At 37.7% G+C, this 24,781-nt stretch overlaps 1 protein-coding gene across 5 annotated transcripts; it reads left to right on the top strand.

Annotated features, from left to right (window-relative positions):
- Window positions 1-597: 597 nt before the first annotated feature.
- On the top strand, window positions 598-24,781 carry kiaa1958 (KIAA1958 ortholog). 5 transcript variants are annotated; one of them, XM_084103621.1, is made up of 6 exons: window positions 598-784; window positions 2,792-3,848; window positions 12,024-12,071; window positions 13,001-13,120; window positions 13,231-13,548; window positions 14,434-17,821. In XM_084103621.1, the coding sequence occupies exons 1-6, from the start codon at window positions 779-781 to the stop codon at window positions 14,616-14,618; spliced, it is 1,734 nt and encodes a 577-aa protein (XP_083959747.1). In that variant the 5' UTR covers window positions 598-778; the 3' UTR covers window positions 14,619-17,821. The 5 variants fall into 5 exon arrangements, with proteins under 5 accessions (XP_083959747.1, XP_083959746.1, XP_083959748.1 ...); XM_084103620.1 differs by lacking the exons at window positions 12,024-12,071; window positions 13,001-13,120; window positions 13,231-13,548; window positions 14,434-17,821 and adding exons at window positions 19,208-19,387; window positions 19,505-19,711; window positions 20,633-21,472; XM_084103622.1 differs by lacking the exon at window positions 12,024-12,071.

Genomic DNA, 24,781 nt, shown 5'->3' with positions numbered 1-24,781 from the left:
AATAATATAGGAGCTCATGCAAACAGTGTAAGAAGCTTAGGGATGGGGGATTAACTCATTGACACTGATTATGTATTTTGATTTATCCATCTTGAAAGTGGTTTTAGGAAACCACTGGTTATAAAACCATGTTTTAAGCGTACAGTATAATTAAAGTACATATTATTTGTCCTTTTTGACTTTGCCTTTCAGCTTTTACAGGAAGACTGATTCTCTAAAATTGTGTGATGATCCTTTAGTAAAATGCATTTTCATTTTAATTTATCTTACAAAACAGTCCAAAATTATGTATGCTACTTTTTTCATTAAACGTCTTTGGAATTAATACAAAAAGAACAAAAAAGTATTTTTTTTTAATTGCTTTAAACACGTGTTGCAATTTTGCTACAGGGTCTTTGGCACATTTTAAGTGTTTAAACGTCAGGTTAACGTTCAGATATTAACTTCTTTTTCGCCACGATTAGGCTATATTATTGAATGCATACTTTGACGAAAATATTTAGCGATGTCATTTACGATTGTGTAATAAATTAAATGTAAAATTTCATACATGTACACCGCCTGCCATATCATATATCTCGGACACGTACTTCCGGTGGTAGCGGAAGTACCCGCTGTACGTCCATTAAAAGCAAAATTAATGGCTTTTGTATAAAATGCTGTCAAAATTTGAAGAACCGCGTAGAAATTGAGAGTTTGCTTTGACAAATTATGTTTGATATCGAGCGAAGAGCCAGCGAGCAGCACACGTGACGGACATCGGGGTGGATTCTCCCGAATGAAGGTACATGATCATGATGCTTTTGTCGGGCTTTGTGTTTATGCAGATCCTCTGTCTCAAACAGTCAGCTGTCTGCACGCGCAACATCTCGGGGGGGTTTGTTATGTGCATTCGGACCTCTGCGTTTATTACGCGAATATGATGTGCGTGATCGGTATTCATTAACATAGACATCAATGGCTTCATGTGTCATGCTACTGACCACAACAGAGCTAATGTAGTAAACAATGCATGTGGGCGGTGATGTTTTTGACAGGGGTGTGTCTTCAGGTTATTCCGCTAATAAAAAAGTCATGATTAAAGTACCTTGGTAATTCAATGTTTTTGTTTTGTTTTTTAACATTTTGCATGGCGATGGTATTCTCATAAGTACCTTGGAATACCATGTACATATTGTGGTAAATTAGTATGCTAATCATTCAATACCATCACATAATGTCACAGTACTTTATTGTAAGTGACTAGCCAAGCACACTTATGTAAGTATAGTAATCTATTGGATAAAATAGCCTAATGTTGATTTACACAAGTGTTCACCTGAGGAAATAAAAAATATACTTTATTATTAATATTAATAGCATGTATCTCCGAAACACAAATGAAGACCTTTTTAATGAAATCAGATATTTCTGTGCTATTCCATCATAACTTTGACAGTTCAAAAACACATTCCTAAAGACATTGTGAAAGCAATCTATATGTATTAATTGATCATTCACCCAAGTATTCTGAGGGACACGATCACATTTAATGATTTATTCACATTTAAACATTAATATGTGCTGCTTGCACATACATAGAACACACAACATATGGTCAAACAGAAGCTCGGGTTGATCAATTGATGATTTTTTGCATGAGCTAGCACCTTCTATGAAGTTGTTTAATTATTGAAATGCATCTTAATGACCTTATTGTGAACATTATGTAAGTAAAATGGGCTGCACCTACCATTTCATGTTGACTTTAAGTTGATTGTATGCAAAAACCATTTGTGTTGAAAAATGAATTATTTTTATCAAGCGACACCATAATGTCACAGTACTTTATTGTAAGGGAATAGCTGATCAGGAAAGTAATTTATTGGATAAAATGATGTTGATTTACATAAGTGTTCATGCTTTTATTTTTTATTTATTAAATTAAAAAAAAATTATATGACAACTACACAAAAGTTGAATTGAAAATTTAATATGAATATCTTATAGAGGGCAACAGTCGGATTCCAGAAGAATTCGCATTATTTCATCTCATCTTATTTTTTAAAATAATTGTTTAACAGCAGAATTCGTGGTGAAAAACTACATTATCCATGATGCTGTACAGAAAATGACACCAATCTGAGGCGAAACAAGCAAAACGTGCCAAAATATCTCTTTTGCTCCGCCCACTCCCATGAAGCACTGCAAATGACGTAGTCTTCCGACACTCTCAAAATATTTAAATATTTCTATACATATGCATATTATGCAAAAAACTTAAATATTGTTATATATAAAATCAGCATTTTTAAATGAGTATTATATTTCTCCATCGTTTTTAATTTGATTATGCTATTCGCAATGCTTCTTGGGATTGTAGCTCTTTCCCTCTCTAAAGCCGCTAAGTACACAGTCTTGTACCTTCGTCATTTTGTCAGATTTTCAAATACTTTCTTGCTTCAAATCAAACTTTTGAAGAAAATGTTATGATGCACCTCGTAGCTGGTTGACTTGGCTAATAACGCTTTAACAAAGACTTTTTTTGAAATCCCTATGGAAGAAATGAAAGGAAAAAAATACTTCCAGAACCAGCGCCTCTAAAAAAGTAGGCGGGCATTGTTGCCCTCTATTGGTTTGTTTTACTCTTTTGCGTTAAAGTTTGCATGAAATGAAAATTCTCCCTATTTTCTCAATGCATCTTATACTGATTTTATGGAAGCAAAATGAGTTGCAACTGCTTTTTTTGTTGCCTTTAAGTTTATCACACATGCGTTTGTACTGAGAAATGAATGAATTTTATCATCCCAAGGGGAGGAGGCTCAACATGGAGGACTGCTTGCACACTTCCTCCGACAACCTCGCTAAACTGGTGAAATGGGCCCACAGTCATGGAACAATCTGCACCTTGATCCCCAACCTGAAACACATGCTGAACGAGGGCTCTCACGGCACCCTGACGGCCCTGTGGGGCTGCAGCGCCGGTCACGCCTACCACTGGCCCCTCAACACCACCTGCAAAACGGGGAACAAGGAGCGCATGTGCTACACAGAGAGCCGCAGCATCAACACGGACAGTATGATTCAGGCCGCTGCCGTCATGCAGAACACCTCGGCCGAGCGCTTCCTCGGCAATGCCGGAAAACACAAGGGCAGCTCCAGCCAAGGCGACTCCAGTCAGATCCACGACTCGTGCGACATCTCCAACTGTAGCGAAGCCTCCGAGATGGACGACAACGGCGAGGAGTACAACAACAACCTGTACGACATCGTCTGCGAGTCGTCGGCCACCGACGAAGACGGCGACTCCGAGTTCAACCACGCCTCGAGCGTCACGCACAGGAAAAGAGCCGGGAAAGGACCAGGACCTGAGGACAGCACTGACCCGGCGTCGAAGAAGATCAAACAAGAGAGGGGTGAAGACTATTACAGTGTGGCCAACCAACAGATGCCTAGCAGCTCGGAGGGGAACCGCTCTTCTGGAGGCGTCACGCAGTCGCCCAGGCCGAACCTCCAGAACAGGCCGTCCTCTAGTTCTTCGATGTCCCAGAAGCCTTCCTCTGTAGACGGAGATTCCCTGGCGGTGTCCTCGTCTCCGCTGGACAACTCCCCTACATCCATGATCAAACCCTTGCGTGCGCCTTTCCACGTTACCCAGAACAAAATGCACATGAACTCGAACCCTGCATGCAGTCAAAGTTTGGCAGCCGTACCCCATTCGGGAAGGATTGACGCTATGGGGGTGCTACACCGGGACGAATATCCCAGGTCTTCTTTGTCTTACGGAGAGGCTTCCATTGGTGTAAACCCTGAAATGGATCTTCTAGCAACGCAAGCACTTAGTACAGAAGTTAGAGCAGACAACACAGGTAAAGACCCTTATCTGCAATAAATGTCATTACGTTTGTGATGAGAAATGATTGAGAATGTTGTTGTTTAAGTCACACTTAAAAATGTAATTTCATTAGATATCTTGCGCTAGCAACACCTGCAAACAAATCCTGCACAAGCTTTTCTCAGAACGTCTTTTTTTGAGCCATTCTCGTGGTTGCTTTTAAAGAGCACCTTTTTACATCTTCAACTTTCTTTAATGTTGCTGTTTGAGCATGAAAAAGGTCTATATCGGTGTCACTGTTTCTGAACTCCCTGAAACGCCTCGATTGTAGTCTTCAGTTTTCTTCCGAGAATGAACACGTCACAATATTCCTCATTTAAATAATTCCAGGGCATACGCAGAATAAAGGGACGAGGCCTGGTTGCGTTAGTTAGTAGTGTGTTGAAACTGGCGGTTATTGTAAGGGGCGGGACATTTCCCAAACACACTCAAAACACACAAAGTGGTTGACCAATCACAACATACCGGTCCAGCTGACCAATCAGAGCACATTGTGCTTTTCAGAAGGAGGGGCTTCATAGAGACAGGAACTAAACAGAGCGTTACTGACAGACTGGGAATATTTATATATTTTTATATTTATATTTATATACTATTATAGGTTTTTTTTTGTTGCTTTTTATTATTTCATTATTTTTAAATGTCAGTTTCATTATAATTTTAGTTTAATGTTTAGTAATTTTGTGTTACAAAAATTATAAAAATAAAAATTGCAAATAAAATTATTTCTATTTGGCTTTATTTTTATTTTAGTCATTTTAGCACGTTAACTTATGTATTTTATTTGAGTTATTTTCCAAGGCAACATTTTTAGTTTGTTTTTCATCTAGTATTTGTTTTATTTGTAAATTGTTTTAAAAATTTTAATAGTTTTAATTTTAGTTAAAGTCCCCCTGTAGTCAATAATTGTATCCCTTAAAACTCATCCTTGAACACCAAAATTACATATTTAAACGTTGTTTCCTTGAAAAAAAATGATTTATGCCTTAAAATAGATTTAATGTAACTCTACATCCTTGCCTCATTTAATATATATACGGTTCTATGAATATGCAAATGAGCCCCGCCTCCACTCACTCACACCAGCTCAGAGAACCACTCGTTGACGATCACATGTTGATCTGATTGGTTACAAGGTAGTTTGTGACGTCAGAAACACTTGAGACTGTCACTGCAGTTTTAAGGAGAAAATACTCAGCAATGGTGTTGACTTATGAATTTGCACATGGTTTGTCTTAAAGCAACACCATAAAACAACATTAAAAGCTTGATTTTCACCACAGGGGCTCAACACTGCTCAGATACAGAGTCATGTGGTGCAAGGTCCCAACATAAAGAAAAACATAAAATAGGAAATTATTATGACATTTTTATTACATGGCAAGGTTAGTTGATAAATTCTCTTCTGGACTCTTGGATTGACCTTTTTTTTATATATCTAAAGCAATGGCATACAATACTTGTACAGTGTTTGAATTAATTTGAGTCTGTTGAGCCTTTGTGTGCTTGAAATGAACATAAACCCACTTAAAGGATTAGTTCACTTCAGAATTAAAATACTCACCCCCACGTCATCCAAGATGTTCATGTCTTTCTTTCTTAAGTCAAAAAGAAATGAAGGTTTTTGAGGAAAACATTCCAGGATTTTTCTCCATATAGTGACTTCAATGGGGTCCAATGGGTTGAAGATCCAAATTACAGTTTCAATGCAGCTTCAAAGGCTCTACACGATCCCAGCCGAGAAATAAGGGTCTTATCTAGCGAACGATCGGTTATTTTCAAAAAATTTTTTTATATATATATATATATACCTTTTAACCACAAATGCTCATCTTGCACTAGCACTGTGATGCACCACGCGTTACGTAATCATGTTAAAAGGTCACGCTTGTTCCGGATCAAAATGTAGGATAGGGTGAAAAACTCGAAAACCGACATCGTTGTTTTAACTTTTATTTATTTATTATTTTGTAAATGGCGCTTAGTCTTTGCACGTTTGCTTTGTAAACACTAGGTCGGTACTTCCACGTGCGTCACGCGTGACCTTTCAACGTTATTACCGTTTATATACTGTCTATGGTTATTACGAATTTCTTTTCGACTGAAAAAAGAAAGATATGAACAACTTGGATGACGTGGGGGTGAGTAAATTATCAGGAAATTTTAATTCTGAAGTGAACTAATCCTTTAATGATCTCATAGTCATCATGAAGGTGCTATAAATGATAGTAAAAAGTGAAATACCAATATTGCTCAATAGAGCTTCAGAGGCAAAGCAAAACCGGCACCTCATGAAGTGTACATTGTTTGCTTTGAACATTGCTGAATGCAAATTGAATGGTTCTGCATAATTATTTAATCAAGCAAGCCACATTTGTACCCTAGCCGCAACCACACACCCAATGAAAAAAGCCTGAACAAAAATCCATACTTATAATGTACTTGCATAGAAATCCCAAACAAACACAAAAGGTTAGTATATTGAACATGTATTTCTGTGTGTGATATTTGTGAGCGAGTCTGTGGGCGGAGTGCTGGCTTATATTGATCTTCTTTATTACATTTATGACGTCGTCTCAGTCAAGGCCATAAATTAGATTTAGCACACCGCACAAGTGTAACCCAACCCTACACAATGGACATGATGAAACACACTGGGTGTTGCTTAAACCCCAGATGCAATTCAAGTCTGGCCAAAAAGAAAAATGCTGTGTTCAAGGAATGATATGGGCTAGGAGTGAACATTTTTGCCTACATATTTTCTTTAAAAAGGAAAGTGAATGACTGTATTAAGGATAAGGGGCCATTCACGCAGAACACGTTTTTCCATTCCACTGCGCTTATTTTCATTGTTTTTCAGTGTAAACCCATGCTAGACGGACGTGTTTAACTGTTGCACTCGTCTTTTGCAGTGTTCATGTTGAAAGAAGTTCAACTTCTTTTAAAAATGCATCTCGATACTTTGCATTTTTTCCCTCAACTGAACTGTGTCTTGCATTTTTAACCGCAAAAACACATTCTGTGTGAACGGCTCTAAGGGACCATTCACACAGAACATGTTTTCACTTTGAAAAACATGAGACACAGGCAGTGGAATTTGGAAAAACACTAGATCACTAGAAGTTGAACCTCTTTTTACCCTCTGGTGCATTTCGGTCATTTTTGAGAATTTTTTTTTAACGTTTTGGTTTTTGAGAATTCTTTACTTCATCAGAATGGTACAAAACTTGGTTAAGGTTTTGGCACTTACTATGTGAACACACAAAAACTCATGGACATGATTCGAAAGAGTTAAATGGCCCTAAAAAAAAAAATAGCCACAGTTTAAAAAATGACGAATTTCATCTAGTGGAAACCTTTGGTACTGCGCCCAAACACAATCTTACTGAAAGCTAATTTTTTTAGATATCATACTCCGATTTGGAGCACAACTTGTTTAGATTTATGGCTTTGATTGTCTCACAGTTTTAGAGTCAAACATGTTTTGGAAAATATATATTTCATGTAAAGATTGAAAATATTTTTGTGAATATTTCATAACAATAAACTTAAACTTCTATAACTTTTAAGTTCTTTTTTTCAGCAATAATCTTCCAAGGGTCTTCTTTAAAAAGTGACAAAACTTAAGACTGTGCTCCAAAGCATTCAAGATTTGTTTAAGTTTAAGTTTTCAGGTTTATGTTCAAAAAGTGAATAAATGGATTATTACTACTGCATAAATATAATTTAGTACTATAAAATTCCTTAAAAATACAAAATATTAAATAAAAACATTATCAAACTAAAATATATACATTCATTTCATTGCAAAAAAATTCAGTTTTTTATAGAATCCAGTGGAAATGGAAAAACACGTTCTGTGTGAATCGGCCCTATAACACAACTTTATGAATGCAGGCATGTAGCATGTGAGCAAGACACATTCAGATTTTTTCATAAGCAGCTAGTGTGCCAAACATTGCGTAGTGTACCTTTAAGGTAGACCTATTTATTTGACAAAATTATTTACACCAAAGTTAAGAACGAAGAAGGAGAAGAAATTGAAAGCGAGAGTGGAGAAACTGAGTTAGCAAAGATTCATTCCGTGATATATTCATAACTAAGTTCTTGTTTCATAAAGTTAGAAACATCTTTGCAGCGATGTACTGTTAACGAACATCCAGACGCCATCCACACTGCTGAGAGCGGTGTTTAGATGAATATGTAAATATGTGCTGCGCTCTTTCCTCTCAATAACAAAATAAACACAAAAATAACAGCGGTGAGAAAACGGCAGTTAAGAAAGCATGTGATCATAGCGATGTGGATGTTTTTGCACCAGCTCTGCGATTCTTGTCAAGTCACGTGACGTTTATATATAGCCAAATGAGCCATTATCAGCGAAGTCCACTTCAACTGATATACCGTGTTCAGGGAGTAGTGAACACTGCGTAGGGAACGCACCTTGTTGAAGTGGACTTCACTGACAATAGAGAGCCTAAGTCCCTCCCCTTCCGGTGGACCACCATGGGACCTTACTTCGGAAAAATATTGTATGGTAGTCAATGGCGCGAGACAACAAATATTTTGATCTCGTTTGAATTGTGCCCTGAAGTACACATATGATGTTTGTCAATTTAAAAGATACATTTTAAAGTCAAGAAAGTCGCAGTTTGATGTAAAACTGTTGAGGTATAAGACTGTGAAAATACGTAATAACAGAGACTACAAACCCAAAAGGCGGACGTGTGACGTCATACCTTTTCTCTCAATGAATGAAGCTAACTTTACTGAAGCTAACGTCTGTCTGTTTCTATAGTCTTACGTTATAATCGTAACGTTACGCCGTCATGCCTGAGTGTTTTGTACCAGACTGCACACATACGAGCAACGGATCTTGTGACGTACATAGTGCGAGACGAGAGATGTAGTTCATTGAGCGATTTTCACATAAAACTAAATGTTACTCTTCTGTTTTATGACAAACTGCGACTTTCTTGACTTTCATAATTATTTTTTAAATTGACAAACATCATATGTGTAATTCAGGGCACAGTTCAGACGGAATAAAAAGATAAGTTGTCTCTCGCCATTGACTACCATACATTTTTTTTCCGAAGTAAGGTCCCATGAGCCGGAAGCGGAGGGGAGGGACTTAGGCTCTCTATAATCGCTCATTTGGAAAGCCCTGCAACGTCATCAAAGAAAGAATCGTGCAGATTATGATAAATCATAAATTAATATTGTAATTTACCTTACTTTCAAATTTAAAGCCATATAATAGGCCTATACATATACAAAACACAGTATCTAATAAATAATAATCAAAACATTGTATTAGTCTATTGGTTTTATTAGTTTATTACATAGTTGTATATTTAATTGACTATTAACATATTTGAAGCTGTACTGTAACTGTCATTCAATATGAAAATAAATGTTGATTTGGTTAACTGTGTATAAATGTGTTCTTAATCAGTGGTCTAAATAATTGTAACGGTCTCATCTCGTCCGCTTTCTTAAACATTCCTGAGGTAAATAAAGTAAAATAAAAAATTAAAGCGCCTCAGCTGCTTCTCAACATTTATAAATACTCTACTTTGTATAATAATAACAATATTTATGAATACTCAAACGCGTACGTAAACTCCTCCATCGGCTCTGCTCTATGGTTAGTTCAGACCATAGACTGTAAAAAATATGGACAAAGCGTCTGTGACGTCACCCATAGACTTTCTGAAGAACGGGTTTGAAGCCGTTTATGGGGGGTATGGGTGGCGGAAAATCTTGGGAAATCCTAACCCCGCCCACCTTCTGACGCAGCGCGCGTCACTCAGCTCGCTCTGCTACTCCGGTTATCTCTGTGTATATTTTAGGCAACGAAATATGTTATAAAACACCACACTAACTCTTTTCGTTTTCATTTAAAGAAATCTTAAACATTATAGCCACACAAATGTGGTTCAGGCAACGCGTATTGATTATATTCACTGCACATAACGTTTGCCTATTTATAAAAAAAACTAAATATAAAACACAAACCTGCCTCTTTTCGTTTTAAATATAATATAAAAATATTAAACATTTTAATATGGTCCAGGCAATATGTGCATTTGTACTAAACAACAGATTTTGCAGTAAACAACATTACAGATCATCTTCGTTGTATTAAAATTTAAAATGACAAAACTCAACCCAGTCTCTTTTTGTTAATTTTCACTTTTATCAATATTAGCTATTATAAAAGTATAAGTAAAAGGTACAAGAAGCTATACAAATAAAGCAAACAATTCAGTCAAACATACAAAGTCAGCACTCTAGTCTAACCATACAACGGTAAAGTTAAATAGCTTATAAAGTTATGAAACTTCCCCTCAGCCAAAACGATTGGCCAGGGAACAAATTATAGATTCCGAGACCAAAAATCGACCGTTAGATATAACGTTACACAAGACGAATTATATCTCATGTTTAACCACTACAGAGACGCCAGAGTCAGCGGCAAACGCCAGAACGACTAGCCGAGGAAAGGCTGTTCCAGGCGGGGTACATGCGCCGAGCGCCCGGTCATCGCTGGATCTCACAACTGGATACAATTTTCATAAATCTTTAAATAAACCACAGATTTGAGCTTTAAACAACTACATTCTCGCCTGAAAAACTCTTAAAACTACATTTCATGATACAGAAACAGTAGTATTATCTTTCAACTGTGTTAAAAAATGGCGCTTCTTATGTTGTCATTCTCCGTGGCGCTGCCTTGTCAGCTGTCAATCAAGCTGTCAATCAAAGTTAACCACGCCCTTATTTGTCATACATTTTATATCTAAATACGATCTAAACTAACGAGTTAGAAAAAAATTCACCCCCCTCACAGTTGTCAGGCACTCGGAAGCTATCGAAAAATACAATAAAAGTCCATGGGACCAACCTGTAAAAACATGAATTTATGCTGTGAAAACGGACATTTTAACATGGGGGCTATGGACATTTGCTCCCTTTTGGGACCTCCCTCTAGCGGATTTTCGATGTATTGCAGTTTTCCGCACTTCCGGGTAGGCTTCATTTTTCAGATTAGAATGTTGCCGCTTGGTTCAGACTGATGGTGACGCGGCGGGCAATGACAGTTGGGTGATTTTCGCTCTCCACTTCCTGTGAAGTGATGTATCGATGTTCCCTTATTCCCTACGCCATGTGTTCGCTCCCTTCGGATTGGAATCTCACTTTAGATGGCGGAAAACTCTGTGAAGTCCACTTATGGTCGAATGGGAACGCACCTATAGTACAGAGAAATGTAATGTCAGAGCGGGATTTGAGTAACTTAATCTTACCGGCGAGCGGCACATGAGTGGAGCGTTCGCTTGTGCCGTGAGCGATTGAGCGGAGCGTCACACCACTCCACTTCACTCACCTGCTCTCGTTTAGTCAATATATCTAAATATCTCTATGCCTTTAGGTTCAGTATCTTTAGGTTCTGTGTTAAAATGCCAATGTGAACACCCTTTTTTTTTTTTTTGAAAGTGTGAACACAAGTTCATTAAACGTAATTATTTTTTGAGCTTGAGGCCAGTGCCCCAAAATAACAAGAAAATGAGCAGTTGTCACTTTCTCATATTTGCGATGAAATATTTTTCACTACATCTCTATAAACAATATAAAAAAAAAAATTCTCAATGTCTGAGATTTTTTTCATTATTTTTCGTTTACAAATTAGATAGATTGGTGCTTCATTATGAGTACATTTTATGATAAAATCCCATTTTTCAGGGAAGTGGGTATCTCTCTACATGGCATTATAAATGAATTCAATCTCACACTGGCAGTTATTTGGTCTTAGTAAGCTAGTTAATGAGATCGCGTCCTCTCCCATTCTGCAATAAGGCATTAAGCTGTTTTCCCAAGAGACTCTGGGGATATTTGACATTTCAGTCCAGATGGAAATGGATGACGCTGTTATTTCTTTAACTCCAAATAAACCGAACGAAAATAACAGGTGAGTTTTCTTGACACTTTCTCTCTTTACTGAGAGGAAAATGGATGTCAGTAGATTTAACGTTGTTAAAGTGTCATGTGATTGTGTGTTTTATCATAAGCATGCATTAAAATGCTTAAAAGATAATATTCATATCTCTTTTTCTGCGGACAAACTATAATTTTATTCTGTTTACAGGTTCACACGAGAAGATGGATTATGCTGTGATTTTGAAAGCCCTTCATGGTTAGTTTTTTGTGCAAGAACTTATGATCTAAAAGTATTGCTGTTTTATATTATATAACTATATCAATGGGTAAATCCCACAAAACCCGTCAATAACATGTTCAGCTCATATTTACCCAAAATTAAGACAATTAAGAAAATGTATTTCGCATAAACTATTTTATAAGAACCTCAATGTTTTTTTTGTTTTTTTTTGTTTTTTTGTTGCAATGTGACATTTTCATGAGAATTAAGCACAAACACTCTTATTAAAGTGTAACATAAAATCCCATTCTCGGGACTACATTAAAAATATAATGTATAAAAAAAACATACATTTATATATAATTTATTTATATATATATAATGCATTTACATTATGGTAGTATGGTAGTTGTTGTACTGGATTGAATTTTTGCTGGTTAAAAAAAAACATATTACCAAAATAAATGTTTTTTATTTAATTCAGTAAAGCATTACTGTGTAATTTCTTTTGGGTAATGAGAAATACTTTTTTGTTGTTGTTTTTGAGAACTGTTAGAAAAACGATCTGAGAATTTGGGAGGAAAATGTGCTTATTTTTCATGAAATGAATGTCACAATGCAAACGGTCTTGGTTCTTTGAGCGCAACATGTATTTCCTATTGACAGGTTTAGTGAGATTCACTCTACGCTAGTAGAATTTTTCCTCTGTATTGATTTTTATAATGAATTTGGAGGAAACTTTGCATCATGGCAAATAAAATAAAATGTCTCTGATGAAAATGCCTTGATTGTCTGTGGACTTGCCGATTGTATGAACTGCAGTACAGACCAGTCCTTTACTGTGACGTTGTGTGGGAAATGCGTTTGGTTTGAAGCGTTGTGCGTTGTGTTTCTGCCAGCTGATTGCAATATCGGGTCGGGAGGAAAGTTCATCCGCTTCTAAACGCTTATTTGATGTATTACAGAGCATCTGGTTCCTGCTGCACACAGTTCAGAAGAGCAGTTCTGCACATCAGATCTCAGTCCGAGCAGTGAGAGGTATTTTGAAGAGAGAAAACACCTGGAAGAGTTTATAACAAGCATAGGTGAGCTAGCAGCCTGATAAAAATCAACCTCAACTATATCAGTTGGATGTAATTGTGATTGATGCACCCTCAGTTATGTCAACAGGTCAATTCTTTTTAATAAATTGCAGATACTATAACCCTACAAAACCTGCAGACAGTCATTGATCGGATCCTGGTGTTTCACGAGCGAACGCAGATGCCTCTGTCCAGTCCGGCCAGACTGGGAGAGCAGGAGCTGTTTCCCGGGAGCGGACTCTTCCTGCCACACTACAAACTGGCCTCCATGCTTCAGGAGTCGCGGCAGGACAGCATGAGGCTCTTCCACCTGCTGTTCGAGCACTTCTTCAGCGAGGAGGACCTCAACGGGGCCGTCGCTTTCGGGAAGAGGGGAAAAGTGCCTGACGGCAAAAAGATCCTGGACAGAAGAAGAGTGGATGGGATTATGTGTGAGTATTTTAAATGGGACAGTTCACTCTTACTTGACAATTTAGGGCTCAAAAGTTTTGTTTTTATTTTTTAAACGAAGTTCATCAAAAGTGACAAAGACATTCACATTACAAAAAAAAAAAAGTTTTAAATATATGCTGTTCTTTTGAACTTTCTGTTCTTCAAAGAATCCAGAAAAAAAAAACATGTCACAGTTTCCACGAAAATATTAAGCTGCAAAAACTGTTTATAATAATCAGAAATGTTTCTTGAGTATCAAATTATCATATTAGAATGATTTCTGAAGGATCATGTGACACTGAAGACTGGAGTGATGATGCTGAAAATTAAGCTTTAATAACAGGAATAAATTACATTTTAACATATATTCAAATAGAAAAAAGTTATTTTAAGTAGTACAAATATTTCACAATATTACTGTTTTTATTCTATATTTTACTGTATTTTTGTTCAAATCAATGCAGCATTGGTGAGAATTAGAAACTTATCCCAAACATTTTATAATACTTCAGCTAAATGTCTTCAGCCTTTTGCTGATATTTAATATTTATATTTATGCCTTTTTTTTTTCTTCTTCAGAACATCTAGTATATTTAAAATGTTTGTAGATCAAGGATGTTCTACACTGTTTTCCCCTAAACAATGAAGGAAACATTTATTATTATTTTTCTATTATTAAATTGCACTGATATAACACTGCACAATAGCTATAAACAGTAATATTTACATAATAATATTTTTATTTTTCATTATATAATACATGTGAAATTTTTTAGTGCTCTCTGCGCTTTCATTAATCCACCGTTTGTTTTTCTAACTTCCTAAATTTTAATTCCCTAAAATGTTTTTAATTAAAAATGTATTTATTTTGTTTTCTCTCGCAGCATATGTTCTGCGTTGTTCGACTATAGACGGATGGACACCCGTGGAATCATCTAAGCTGAAGAAGGCCTGTATTAATAAATGCAGACTTCGAATCGGCCAGAAAAAGAAGCAAGAGTCTTCTCAAGAGTCCTTTATTTTTTGTGACGAACAATCTTCAGGCAAAAACGACCCTTCCTATATCTAATTGCTGAAACCCAAAAATTTCCATTCACAGGCAAATGCTATTATTATACATACAGTTGAAAGGAAACACTGTTTTGCCCAGTGACTGAATGCCGATCGGTGTCTTGGACATGAACGATTACGTGTGGAATCGTTAAAAGCTGATTCAGTTCAGCCACAGCACTAAGAGATGAAAGATTCACGGTCAGACAAATGAACTATTTCCATTTCTTTCATTTCAGCAAAACCAACATTATCTATACTGTGATAGTTACTGACTATTGACTTGTTTAGTCAACACAAACCTGTTTATAACCATTTAAAATAACCTTAGAATAGTCTAGTGCTTATTCATGTTAGTCATGTAGCATTGTAACAATCAAAACAAGTTTTGTCAAACCATTTTGATGGTTTTTACTCGTACCCGATATCTTTAAATATTACAATGTGAATTATTACCATATCAAAACCACCTTAAACTGTATTTTATTGCCTTTTTTCTTCCTTTTTCCTCTGCTGCTCTGATTTGTCGATCAGCATCCCACTAAATCGAGGACTTCCTCATTACATGCTTGCGCATGACTGACAGGACATTGATTTTAAAGATTTATAACCATCCCACAAAGTTTTATTACTCCATATGTTTCGTACATTTTAAATTTTTACCTAGGTGATATCCTATCCACCTTATTTTGCAATGTGCAGTAAACGCTAAAACTATTTGCGCTACAAACCAGTGTGTTTATAATTACGTTAATACATTAAAAAGGCTATATGAAAGAATATATCCCTTTTTTATTGCCAATGTGTGAACAAGACCTTCCCCGACTTCATAGGTTGTCTATGAAAGCCTGTGGACTCATTTTTATGTGAAGGACTCGGGACGTTTTTTTCTGGGAAAATCCAAAGTATGTGACGTTTACGCTCCTGAGAGCCTCTCTTCCGTTCAGTGACACATGAATTGAATGCTTATGTTAGGGATAATGGCGAAAGATCTATTCTGTACTGTACAGTCCCTCCAGGATTTCACGATTTTTTTGTGTGATTTTTGCGATCAAAATGACTGATTTTGTGGTGGTAATTTCCAGAAATGTGTGAAAAAATTAGCGATTTTTATATTTTATAATTAGGACATCACATTTACCATAATAGTATTATGTCAGATGCACAATAGTCATACATGACACAAATCACAAACAAAATGCATAAAGCTTGTTTATTTTGGTCTAATCAAATTCTCATCAAATTAATTCTAATCATCAAATTTTTCTACCTGACCTATGTAAATATTACCAGCAGGTGTAGTAATTTATACTGTAGAACTGTGTGTAAATCCTGAGTTGAGGGGTCCTGAGCTGCAGTAGGCAACCAGTTACTTACAGTGCGGCGTTTTGCATGGCGTCCCCACTGCGTATAGCTACGCAATACGAAGTGACCGTTCGAAAGGGAACTACTCTGTTACTATCGTAACCTCAGTTCCCTGAGAGTAGGGAACGAGTATTGCGTAGCCGGCCGCACTATAGTAACCTGGCAAGTTGTCGCTTCAGTCGTTAAACCTGCTAAAACGCCATTTTTCGGGGACTAATATCTTTTACTGTCTACAGAGCCCATCTTTCTCTGCTGCCAGCCTGTCTATGACTAATATAGGCTAAGGCCGCGCCCCCTTGGCGGGCTCTGACGTGTAACGGCGTGATGCTAGCTCATTGGCGCACACATCAGAGGCGCCCGCGCCATTGGATGTGCAGTTGCCGCAGCACAGCCAATGAGTGAGCCAGACACTCACTGTGCTAGCTGTGCAGCTGCAAAATGCGTTTTACATTTTAGGCTTCAGTAAATCGAGGAAAAGGAGTTTCCCCTTTTCCCGCAACATCTGTATCCATGTAAAAATGCATTGAAACTTTAATTAAACTAGAGATATTTCAATTGGGTGATTATAATTTAATGTTTTGTTAGGTCTTTTTCATTTTTGTGATTATTTTGCGGTTAAATTAGGAATTATGCAGGATCGCAAAAAAATGCAACATTTTGTTGATTTTGCGTAGTATTCAACGATCGCGGAATCGTGAAAAACTGGAGGGACTGACTGTAATGTCAATGTGTCATGCAAACAAAAGGGATTAATTCAAACTATTGTCTCACATAGCCAGATCTATATAGTCTATAGTCTCAAATATACTTTAAAATTACACTGTTATAATAGTTTGATAGCCGGTGACTCGCAGAACTGGTGCAAACACATCCACATCGCTATGATCAGATGCTTTAACTGCTGTTTTCCCACCGCTGTCATTTTTGTTGTTGTGTTTATTTTGTTAATAAGAGGAAAACTTCACCAGCATTGAATCACGTTCAGTCACTTGTACGTCACGTGTGCACGAGTGCGAGCACAAGCAATAGGTTGCTGTCTGCAGTTCACTTAACCACCACCGGTGTCGCTAATAACAAGGGTTTCTGAATTCTACATATAGCCCCTTTAAAATTATATGGTAAGTAATACCCGTTTGCAATATCAAGCAGCAAAACGAGCTGTTTTGTACTGCTAAAAATAACTGGAAGCCCCTTGACACATTCAATTCACAAATGGCCGCGGCCACTACTACTCCACAAATAAGGTGGATAGGCCACTTAGCATATAACAGCATATACAATTACTGCCAGAAATGTGAGATTTGTTTATTCAGTATAAACAAACATACAATTAACAATTCCTGTGTTAAAGATATTCCACAAAATGTCTTGCTGTCTGTGAGGTGCTGAAATGAGTCTGTAGTGAAAAGGTCACTCAAGGGCTCACAAACTTCTGATATATAATGAAATTGTTCAGATGGCATTAGTAAAGCAGACTTTTAAAACATTGAAAGGCTCAGTAAGTTTGATCACTTTTCACAACCAAGTATTATGTTTTTTATGAACCTTGGTTGGTACCGGTATATCACAATTACCACAAATGTTTAATATAAAAGAAAAAACTGACTTTAGCATTTAGTATGGTTATGAAAGGTAAATCTTTTCGTAATGGTTAGGAAGTCTTCACCTGACCAGTTTTAAAAGTGTTTTGTTTTTGTACCTACTTGATGCTGAACTTGTCCTTATTTTAGCACTTCTACAAAGACTGATGACTGATGTTTATTTTCAAGTGTGTAAATACTCAATCATCCTGGTGTGTCTTAAGTGGTCTTATTTGTCATTTTATGATGCGTTACAATAAAATCAATGACCAAATGATGTCTGTGATCCATTTTTGCCTTTGAATAAATTGCTGCAATTTAGCTATTTTTCTTTGCATGTCATCTTATGTGATAAGGTAGGATTTTTTTTATTGACTGCTTATTAATTCAGTGTATTTTATTTCTTAATTTCGCTTTTACCAGTCTGCATCAGTGGCATTCATTTGAGGTGGTGTAGTCTTTTCAGTTTTTTTCCTATTTGTTATCACATAATAATCATATTTGAAGAGGTCATGGTAGAAGTAGCAAAAATAAGCCTACTAAAAGTAAAGACATTTAAAGAAGTATTATAAAGATGATCTTAGTTTAAACCACCCCAAACAAAGACAAAGCAATCTGCCCGTCTAAAAGGGTAGTTATCATCAAGTAACAACAAAAGCAATGATAAATGGATCACATTTCAAGATGTGACACGGAAATCAATCAGAATAAGTTTTACTGGAAACCGTGTTGGGGGAAACGCATTGCAAGTAATGCAGGATATGTAATCAGATTACTTTTTCAAGTAACTAGAAATGCATTACTTTTAAATTTACAACAAAATATCTGAGGATAACTATGATTATGTAATGTCAAGTTGGATTACTTTCCATAAAAAGTAACTAAGTAATGCAAGTAGTTACTTTTTTAGGGAGTAATAGTTAAATTGTAAGTAACATTACTTTTAAAAGTAACTTTTCCCAACACTGACTGGAAAGAGAAGTGTTCTGAATTACTATATTAAAAAGATATTTTGGACCCCTTTGTCAAGCTAAGCGATGAAAGAGATGAAAAGATCCTGAAAAGCATCTCCATCTTTGTGCTGTGATGAAAATAAAAAAAAAGTCAGAACATACGCAATATAAATTTACATGAAATGCCAAATGTTAAAATGTAGTGTTAAAAATAGCAAGAGTTGCCTATACTATAACTTACTGTCTGCTAGAGTGCAGAAAATCAAGAAGCTGAAAAACAGCAACCATAATGTTAACAGCAAGATGCCAAGTGAAATATGACAGACATTGCAGATGGAATAAAAACATGTCCTGTGTAAATGGCTCCAAAGTCTACCACAGATAAACTTGATTGCTGTGGATAAATGTAATTAATAGAGATTCATTTGACTAATTGATCAACACATAATTAATTCAATTAAAATTTTGAATCATCTGGCCGCCCTAAATGTTCACCACCAGCCACGAATTACTCTTGTTTTCTACTTTTAATTCCCAATGCTTATAATTTATATTATTGCCTATGTTAAGTATTTCTTTTCTTCTTTCTGTTTTTAAATCAGATTTCAGATGACTTCTCAGATTAGCACCAAACAACAACAACATTTAGATATATCTTTCCAGTGGTAGTGGGAACTCCTGAGGTAAAGCTTTGTTTCTATCTCAAACAGTATCTCCAGCTGTGTATGAAATAGAGAGACTGAAAGCACTACTACAGGCTGAGAGAAGCAAAGGTGAGTTGATGGGTGAAACCATCAGCAGCCTGAAACAAGACAAAGAGCTTCTGCAACAGGAACTCACTAAGAAGGCTGAGCTCATCTGTGACTTCCTGCAAGAACAACTACGCCCAGGTGACTATTCCTTACAATCTAGAGAATAACAATTTTATATGATATGAAGAGAGGCATGGAGATCAGTGTGTAGGTTGTGATTTGGATAAGAACGGTCTTGTTTTCTCTGATTGGCAGATAAAAGAAGGCCACTTTCGTCAAGTCAAATGGAGGCAGGCAGCTCGCATCAGATAATTACCTCCATTCCTGAAGAGGGCGCTCCGTTTGACTCTCCAGCCCTCTTCGACTCCTTTGAGGAAGTGGAGTTGCACCCGCTGGACAGGCAGAGGACCATCAAGATTTCATCAAAGAGAAGCAGAGATGGCGAGAACACGCGTGTCCGAAGTAAGAAACGGATTTGGGTCCAAAGTTTACCTAAATTTGACCTTTAACTCAAACATCTAGAGCCGGGGTTCTGGACTCTGGCCCTCAAGATCCACTTTCCTGCAGAGTTTTGCTCCAACCCTAATCAAACACACCTGAACAAGCTAACCAGTGTCTTAAGGATTACTAGGCTGCGTTTAACACCACTTTTATTCACAATCGTAAACTTCCCTAAGCACTTCCGCTCAGAGGAATCCCCACCGCCATTTTGAAGTGCGTTCGACTTTGTCAAGTGGACTAGGGAAGTTTATTTGGACAGACAGAGACTCGCTCCGCGTCTACTCAACATGTACACTTCAGGCAGATCCATAGACCACAATGCAACACGAGTGTGACGTCACAGCAGGCCGTGCTTAATTTATCCGCATAATACTTGTAGCTACCTTAAGCTGACTGTTATAGTTTATTGTACTGTTATCATTTTTGCTTGTGTAGTTTACTATATTTTCTCCAACAGCCCAAGCATACATACAGGCCTATAGAATGGTGCGTAAAACAAATTCATAAGGAAAAAACCTGAAAATAATAAATCAGCTTCATAGCGGATTCCAGTGATCAAGGGTTTAGGGCTCCATTTAAACACATTGCAAGGGTTCTGCCAGTAGTGGGCACTTGAGCAACGTAAGCAATGATGTACATCCGAGTGAACGAGACGAAGGGAAGTTTGTGAGGGAAGGGCATAAAAAATTGGACATAAACGCAGCCCTGGAAAGTTATAGGCAGATGAGTTTGATGGAGGTTGGAGGTAAACCCTTCAGGAAAGTGGATCTCGGGGGCCAGAGTTCAGAACCCCTGTTCTAGATAATGAATAACAATGCTAGATTTTGATTGTCATTCAAGTAAAATTTCGTTTCACTAAAGAATGATGTTACTATTTTTCAGTGAAAAACGTTGTGGGTGTGATTGCTCGATATATGGCTGCACTGCAAGAGTTTCGACGTAGTGTATCCATGAAAGTGGCTTTTGACAGAGTCGGTGTAGACCGTAATACCATTTCCAGGACAGCAGCCATTGCTGAACTCAGCTTGGCGGCCCCTGAAGTCTTCCACGCTCTGCCTCCGTGGGATGAGAAGGAGGAAACGCTGGCCCACTATGCAGTCAGATGTCGACAGGCCATGGATGACAGCATCAAAGCCAAGATTAAAAGTATGAAAGCAAAGGGGGAACTTCTACCAATCGTCAGCAAATAATAAAAAAAATATTACATTTACCTTATCTGATTTACAATGGACATGAGGACCACTCTCAGTGAACACTTTGGATTTCACCATCACATTTCGGCCTTGTTCTTCTTTTTTCCTCTTTTGCCATGATCCGTCACAAAGTGAGTGATTATGGCAGCACACTTGTTTAAAACTTTCAGTCAGTTGTTATACTTGTTCTTGGCCAAGTTGGCTTTTAAATAAAATAAAATAATTGTTTTGTATGCCTTGTATCAGTATCAGATTGCCTGACCAGTATTTACTTCAGTGTTAAACATTAGGTAAATAATGATAATAATAATTTTATGACTGCATGCTTACTTCCATCACAAACTACAGTGTATGTTTGTACTTTCTGACACGACACCTCTTCCTCTCTGAATAACAGATTAGTGTCATGTAATAAGATTGTCAAGGTGTAGACTGTGAAAAATAAGTGCTTAATGATCTTACACTGCATTGTATGAACCAGTGGGTTCAATGACTGTTATTGTGAATAATAAATGGAAAATCACAACCTAAAACCCCTTTTGATGCTTGTGTATTTTTGTTGGGAAAATAATTGTGCCATTATGTTGATAAGTGATAACTCAAAAAGCAATACAATCAATACAGAATCTGGGATTAGAAATCTTTTCCTAAAGATTGGACAGTACCTGAGCAGATTCGCTGTTTGCTATCAACAAAGGACGTAATGTTTCAGAAGGTACAAATTAGTGCTGTCAAAATTACAGACTGTGGTACCCAGTGAAATATAAAAAATGTAATGATACCAGCATTTCCCTCTAGCATTTTGAGCACTGTTGAACGGATTCTTAAACACCTCTGATTGGCCATTGTGTTCACGAGCTCAACATGTTTATCTGTGATTGGCTACAATGATCAACGCTTCAAAAACATGTTGTATTCACTGAGCGCTTACACGGATACACACGGGAGCGCTTGAAAGCAGGCATCTATCAGTGGATATATTAGGGATCCGCTGATAGACGCCTGCTTTCAAACGCTCCCGTGTGTATCCGTGTAAGTGCTTGGATTTGCACTAGTCAAGGTTGGAGAGTGTACAGTCCATTTAATTGTACCTTGAAAATCTTCAAAACTTCAAAAGCCTTCAAAAACCTGGCCTTTCAAAAAAAAAAAAAAAAAAAAAAAAATCCATCGGAAAAAATCTCTGGACAACACCTTAGACCAATATTGGTCTAACCAGTATTGGTAACTCACTAGTAACTGTATATGTATCCCTCACAGAGAGACAGAAATACATTTCCATTCATGTCAAATATCCCGCCTCTTTAATCCAAGGTCCATTGGGTAATTGTTTTCAAAGCAATAAAGTTCTTGACATATGAAAAAACTACCTTCTTCCCTTTCAGCAGACATGGATGAGAGAGCATACCGAGAACAGAACGAGAAGACCATTCGCAGCACCCAAACAGCTCTTCGCAACTTTCGGGACTTCCTGGTTTCTAAGTATCCAACCGAGACCAGAGAGATATACTTCATCCCCTGCCATGAGTTGGACATCTACTTGGCCTCCTTTTTTGTGGATGCTCGCCAAAGGGATGGCTCGGAGTATGAGCCCAACAGCCTGGCCAACTATCAGTGTGGCCTGGAACGCTATCTGAAGGAGCATCGCTACGCCTACAGCATTACAAGAGACCGGGAGTTTCAGAGATCCCAAGATGCCCTCAAGCAAAAGCAGTTGGAGCTCAAGTTCAAAGGGAAAGGCAACAAACCCCACAAGTCAATGAAGCTGACCCTTGCTGACGAGTTGCTCCTAAGGAAACGGGGTCTCCTGAGTCGCTTCAACCCTGAGGGTCTACTCAACCTGGTGTGGCTCAACAACACCAAGGCTTTTGGCCACTGCACAGGCTTCCATAGCTCCACTCTCAAATGGGGCGATGTGCGCTTGCTCACCACAGAAACAGGACTAGAGTGTCTGGAGTGGACCTACCAGGATTTTAGTGACCCAAATGCCAGAAACAGAAGGTCCACAACCGAGTTTCGCATCTACGCTACCCCGCACGCTCCTCAAACCTGCCCGGTGCAGGACTACAAGGACTTCGCTCAGCGCAGACCTCAAGCAATGCTCTTTGAAGATGCCCCCTTTTATCTGTCCATCAAGCCTGTGGTCAACCTGGCCGCCCTGCACTGGTACAACTGCCAAGCTCTGGGAAAGAACAAATTAGCAAAGATGGTGAAGACCATGTGTGAGAAAGGCAACATTCCAGGGAGAAAGACCAATTTCAGTGTTTACCAGAGTTGCAGCTCCTTGTCCGAGGCCCAGAGCAATCAGCTAGTTCTGATCTGCAATGACCTTAGGCAACAAGCCGCCCAGTCAGGGAGTTCCCATCCTGGCAGCACCAACTTTGTCATTGCTGGTTCTTTTGACTCTACTGACTCTGCTTAAAGCTGAAGAGTAACTTTCAAGCCACTTGTAGCATCAAACGGATCGGCTGTTTCCAAACTATTTTCTCAAACACTTCCGTCTTCCATTTGTTTGGACAAAGAGTTGTTCCCACTCCAAATGCACACCACTCGTTGAGCAAGAAGTTGATGTGTTAGGTTGCTCAAACTAAGGAGTCAATGATCGGATGATTGGGAGGGTTCAGTTAGCCCCTGCTGACAAATGTCTACACCAGGGGGTGCCATTCTTTCCTGAATGAAGTGCCATTTTTAACTTTTTCATTTATAATTAGCTGTGTATTCTGATACTTTTGTCTTTGCCAAGTGACTTTTTGGAGGGCTATTCAAAGCCTCAAATGGACTCATATTTGCCCCTGTCTGCTGCCTTTGAGTCACAGCTCAGGATAGTTGCTTGTGGTTCCATCAGCCAGTCAGTGTTGTCAGCTTGTCACAATGTAATTTTCCAGAGGCTTTAAGAGTTATTAGTCACATGGCATTTGTGGCTCAGGTAATTGGATCAGAACAAAAAATCTGTATTCATAACTGAGTGTCCATGTGCAAAGATAGTGGGATTCAAGTTGCATACGTCCATACTTGCAGCAGCTGAGCAACTGGCATTTGGATAATTGGGAATGCTAATGGATATCTCTCTCTAGGTATGGCTCAAATCAACCAAGGAAAGGGCCACAGAACCACTGTGATTACACTCCTCAGAAATTTAATCTACAAATGGCACATTAAGCTAGGATAGGAGGAAGTATTTTAACATCGATGAACACACGGCAGCTTTAAATTAAATTGTATGACCGAGTAGGCCATCTTGCTTTATGTCTCAATGCTCTGTTCTATTAGGTAAGCAAAGTCTTAATTATTGTTTCTGTCAATGTGTATGAGACTATGTATAAAGTTGTCTCTTTGTCATGATTATATTGTAAACACAGCTGTCTTGCTATGTGCAATGTAAAATATTCATTATCCAGTATTAAGTCAACTACATAACAAAGGCATTTGGATGCCAATTTTGATGTTTTTTACTGTGTATGGCAACAGTTACGAGTTTGATGATGAATTTGAAATGTCAGTCCAGTTAATCCGTACATGTCGTAGACATATGAATGTAGTGGAACTAGTCCTGCTATCCTTCATTTATTCCTGTCTTGGAAATGTTCTGTGTTTGTGTAGCCGTTCTCTAAAATAGAAAGCACTTATCAGATGTTACACTGTTAGATACTGTATGTGTTAGATATATTACAGATATGTGCCTGTTAAACATATGTGCCTGATATAATATTATTTATTCTTTAACATACACAACAATTACTATTTTAGGTTATGAACTGAAATGGTTACAAATTAAGGTGTTTGAGGCATGAAAGAAATCAGCTGAGAAACAAATATACAACCACGAATAAAGCAACCCTGT

Source organism: Abramis brama (assembly GCF_963993115.1).
Source record: "Abramis brama genome assembly, chromosome: 25".
Taxonomy (NCBI): Eukaryota; Metazoa; Chordata; class Actinopteri; order Cypriniformes; family Leuciscidae; genus Abramis; species Abramis brama.
This window is presented reverse-complemented; position numbering and strand designations above follow the sequence as displayed.

Excerpts from the sequence above, each read along its gene's own strand:
- kiaa1958 (XM_084103618.1), top strand. Across the intron at positions 3,849-22,325 it reads AGTTAGAGCAGACAACACAG|CAGACATGGATGAGAGAGCA; the intron begins GTAAAGACCCTT and ends CTTCCCTTTCAG.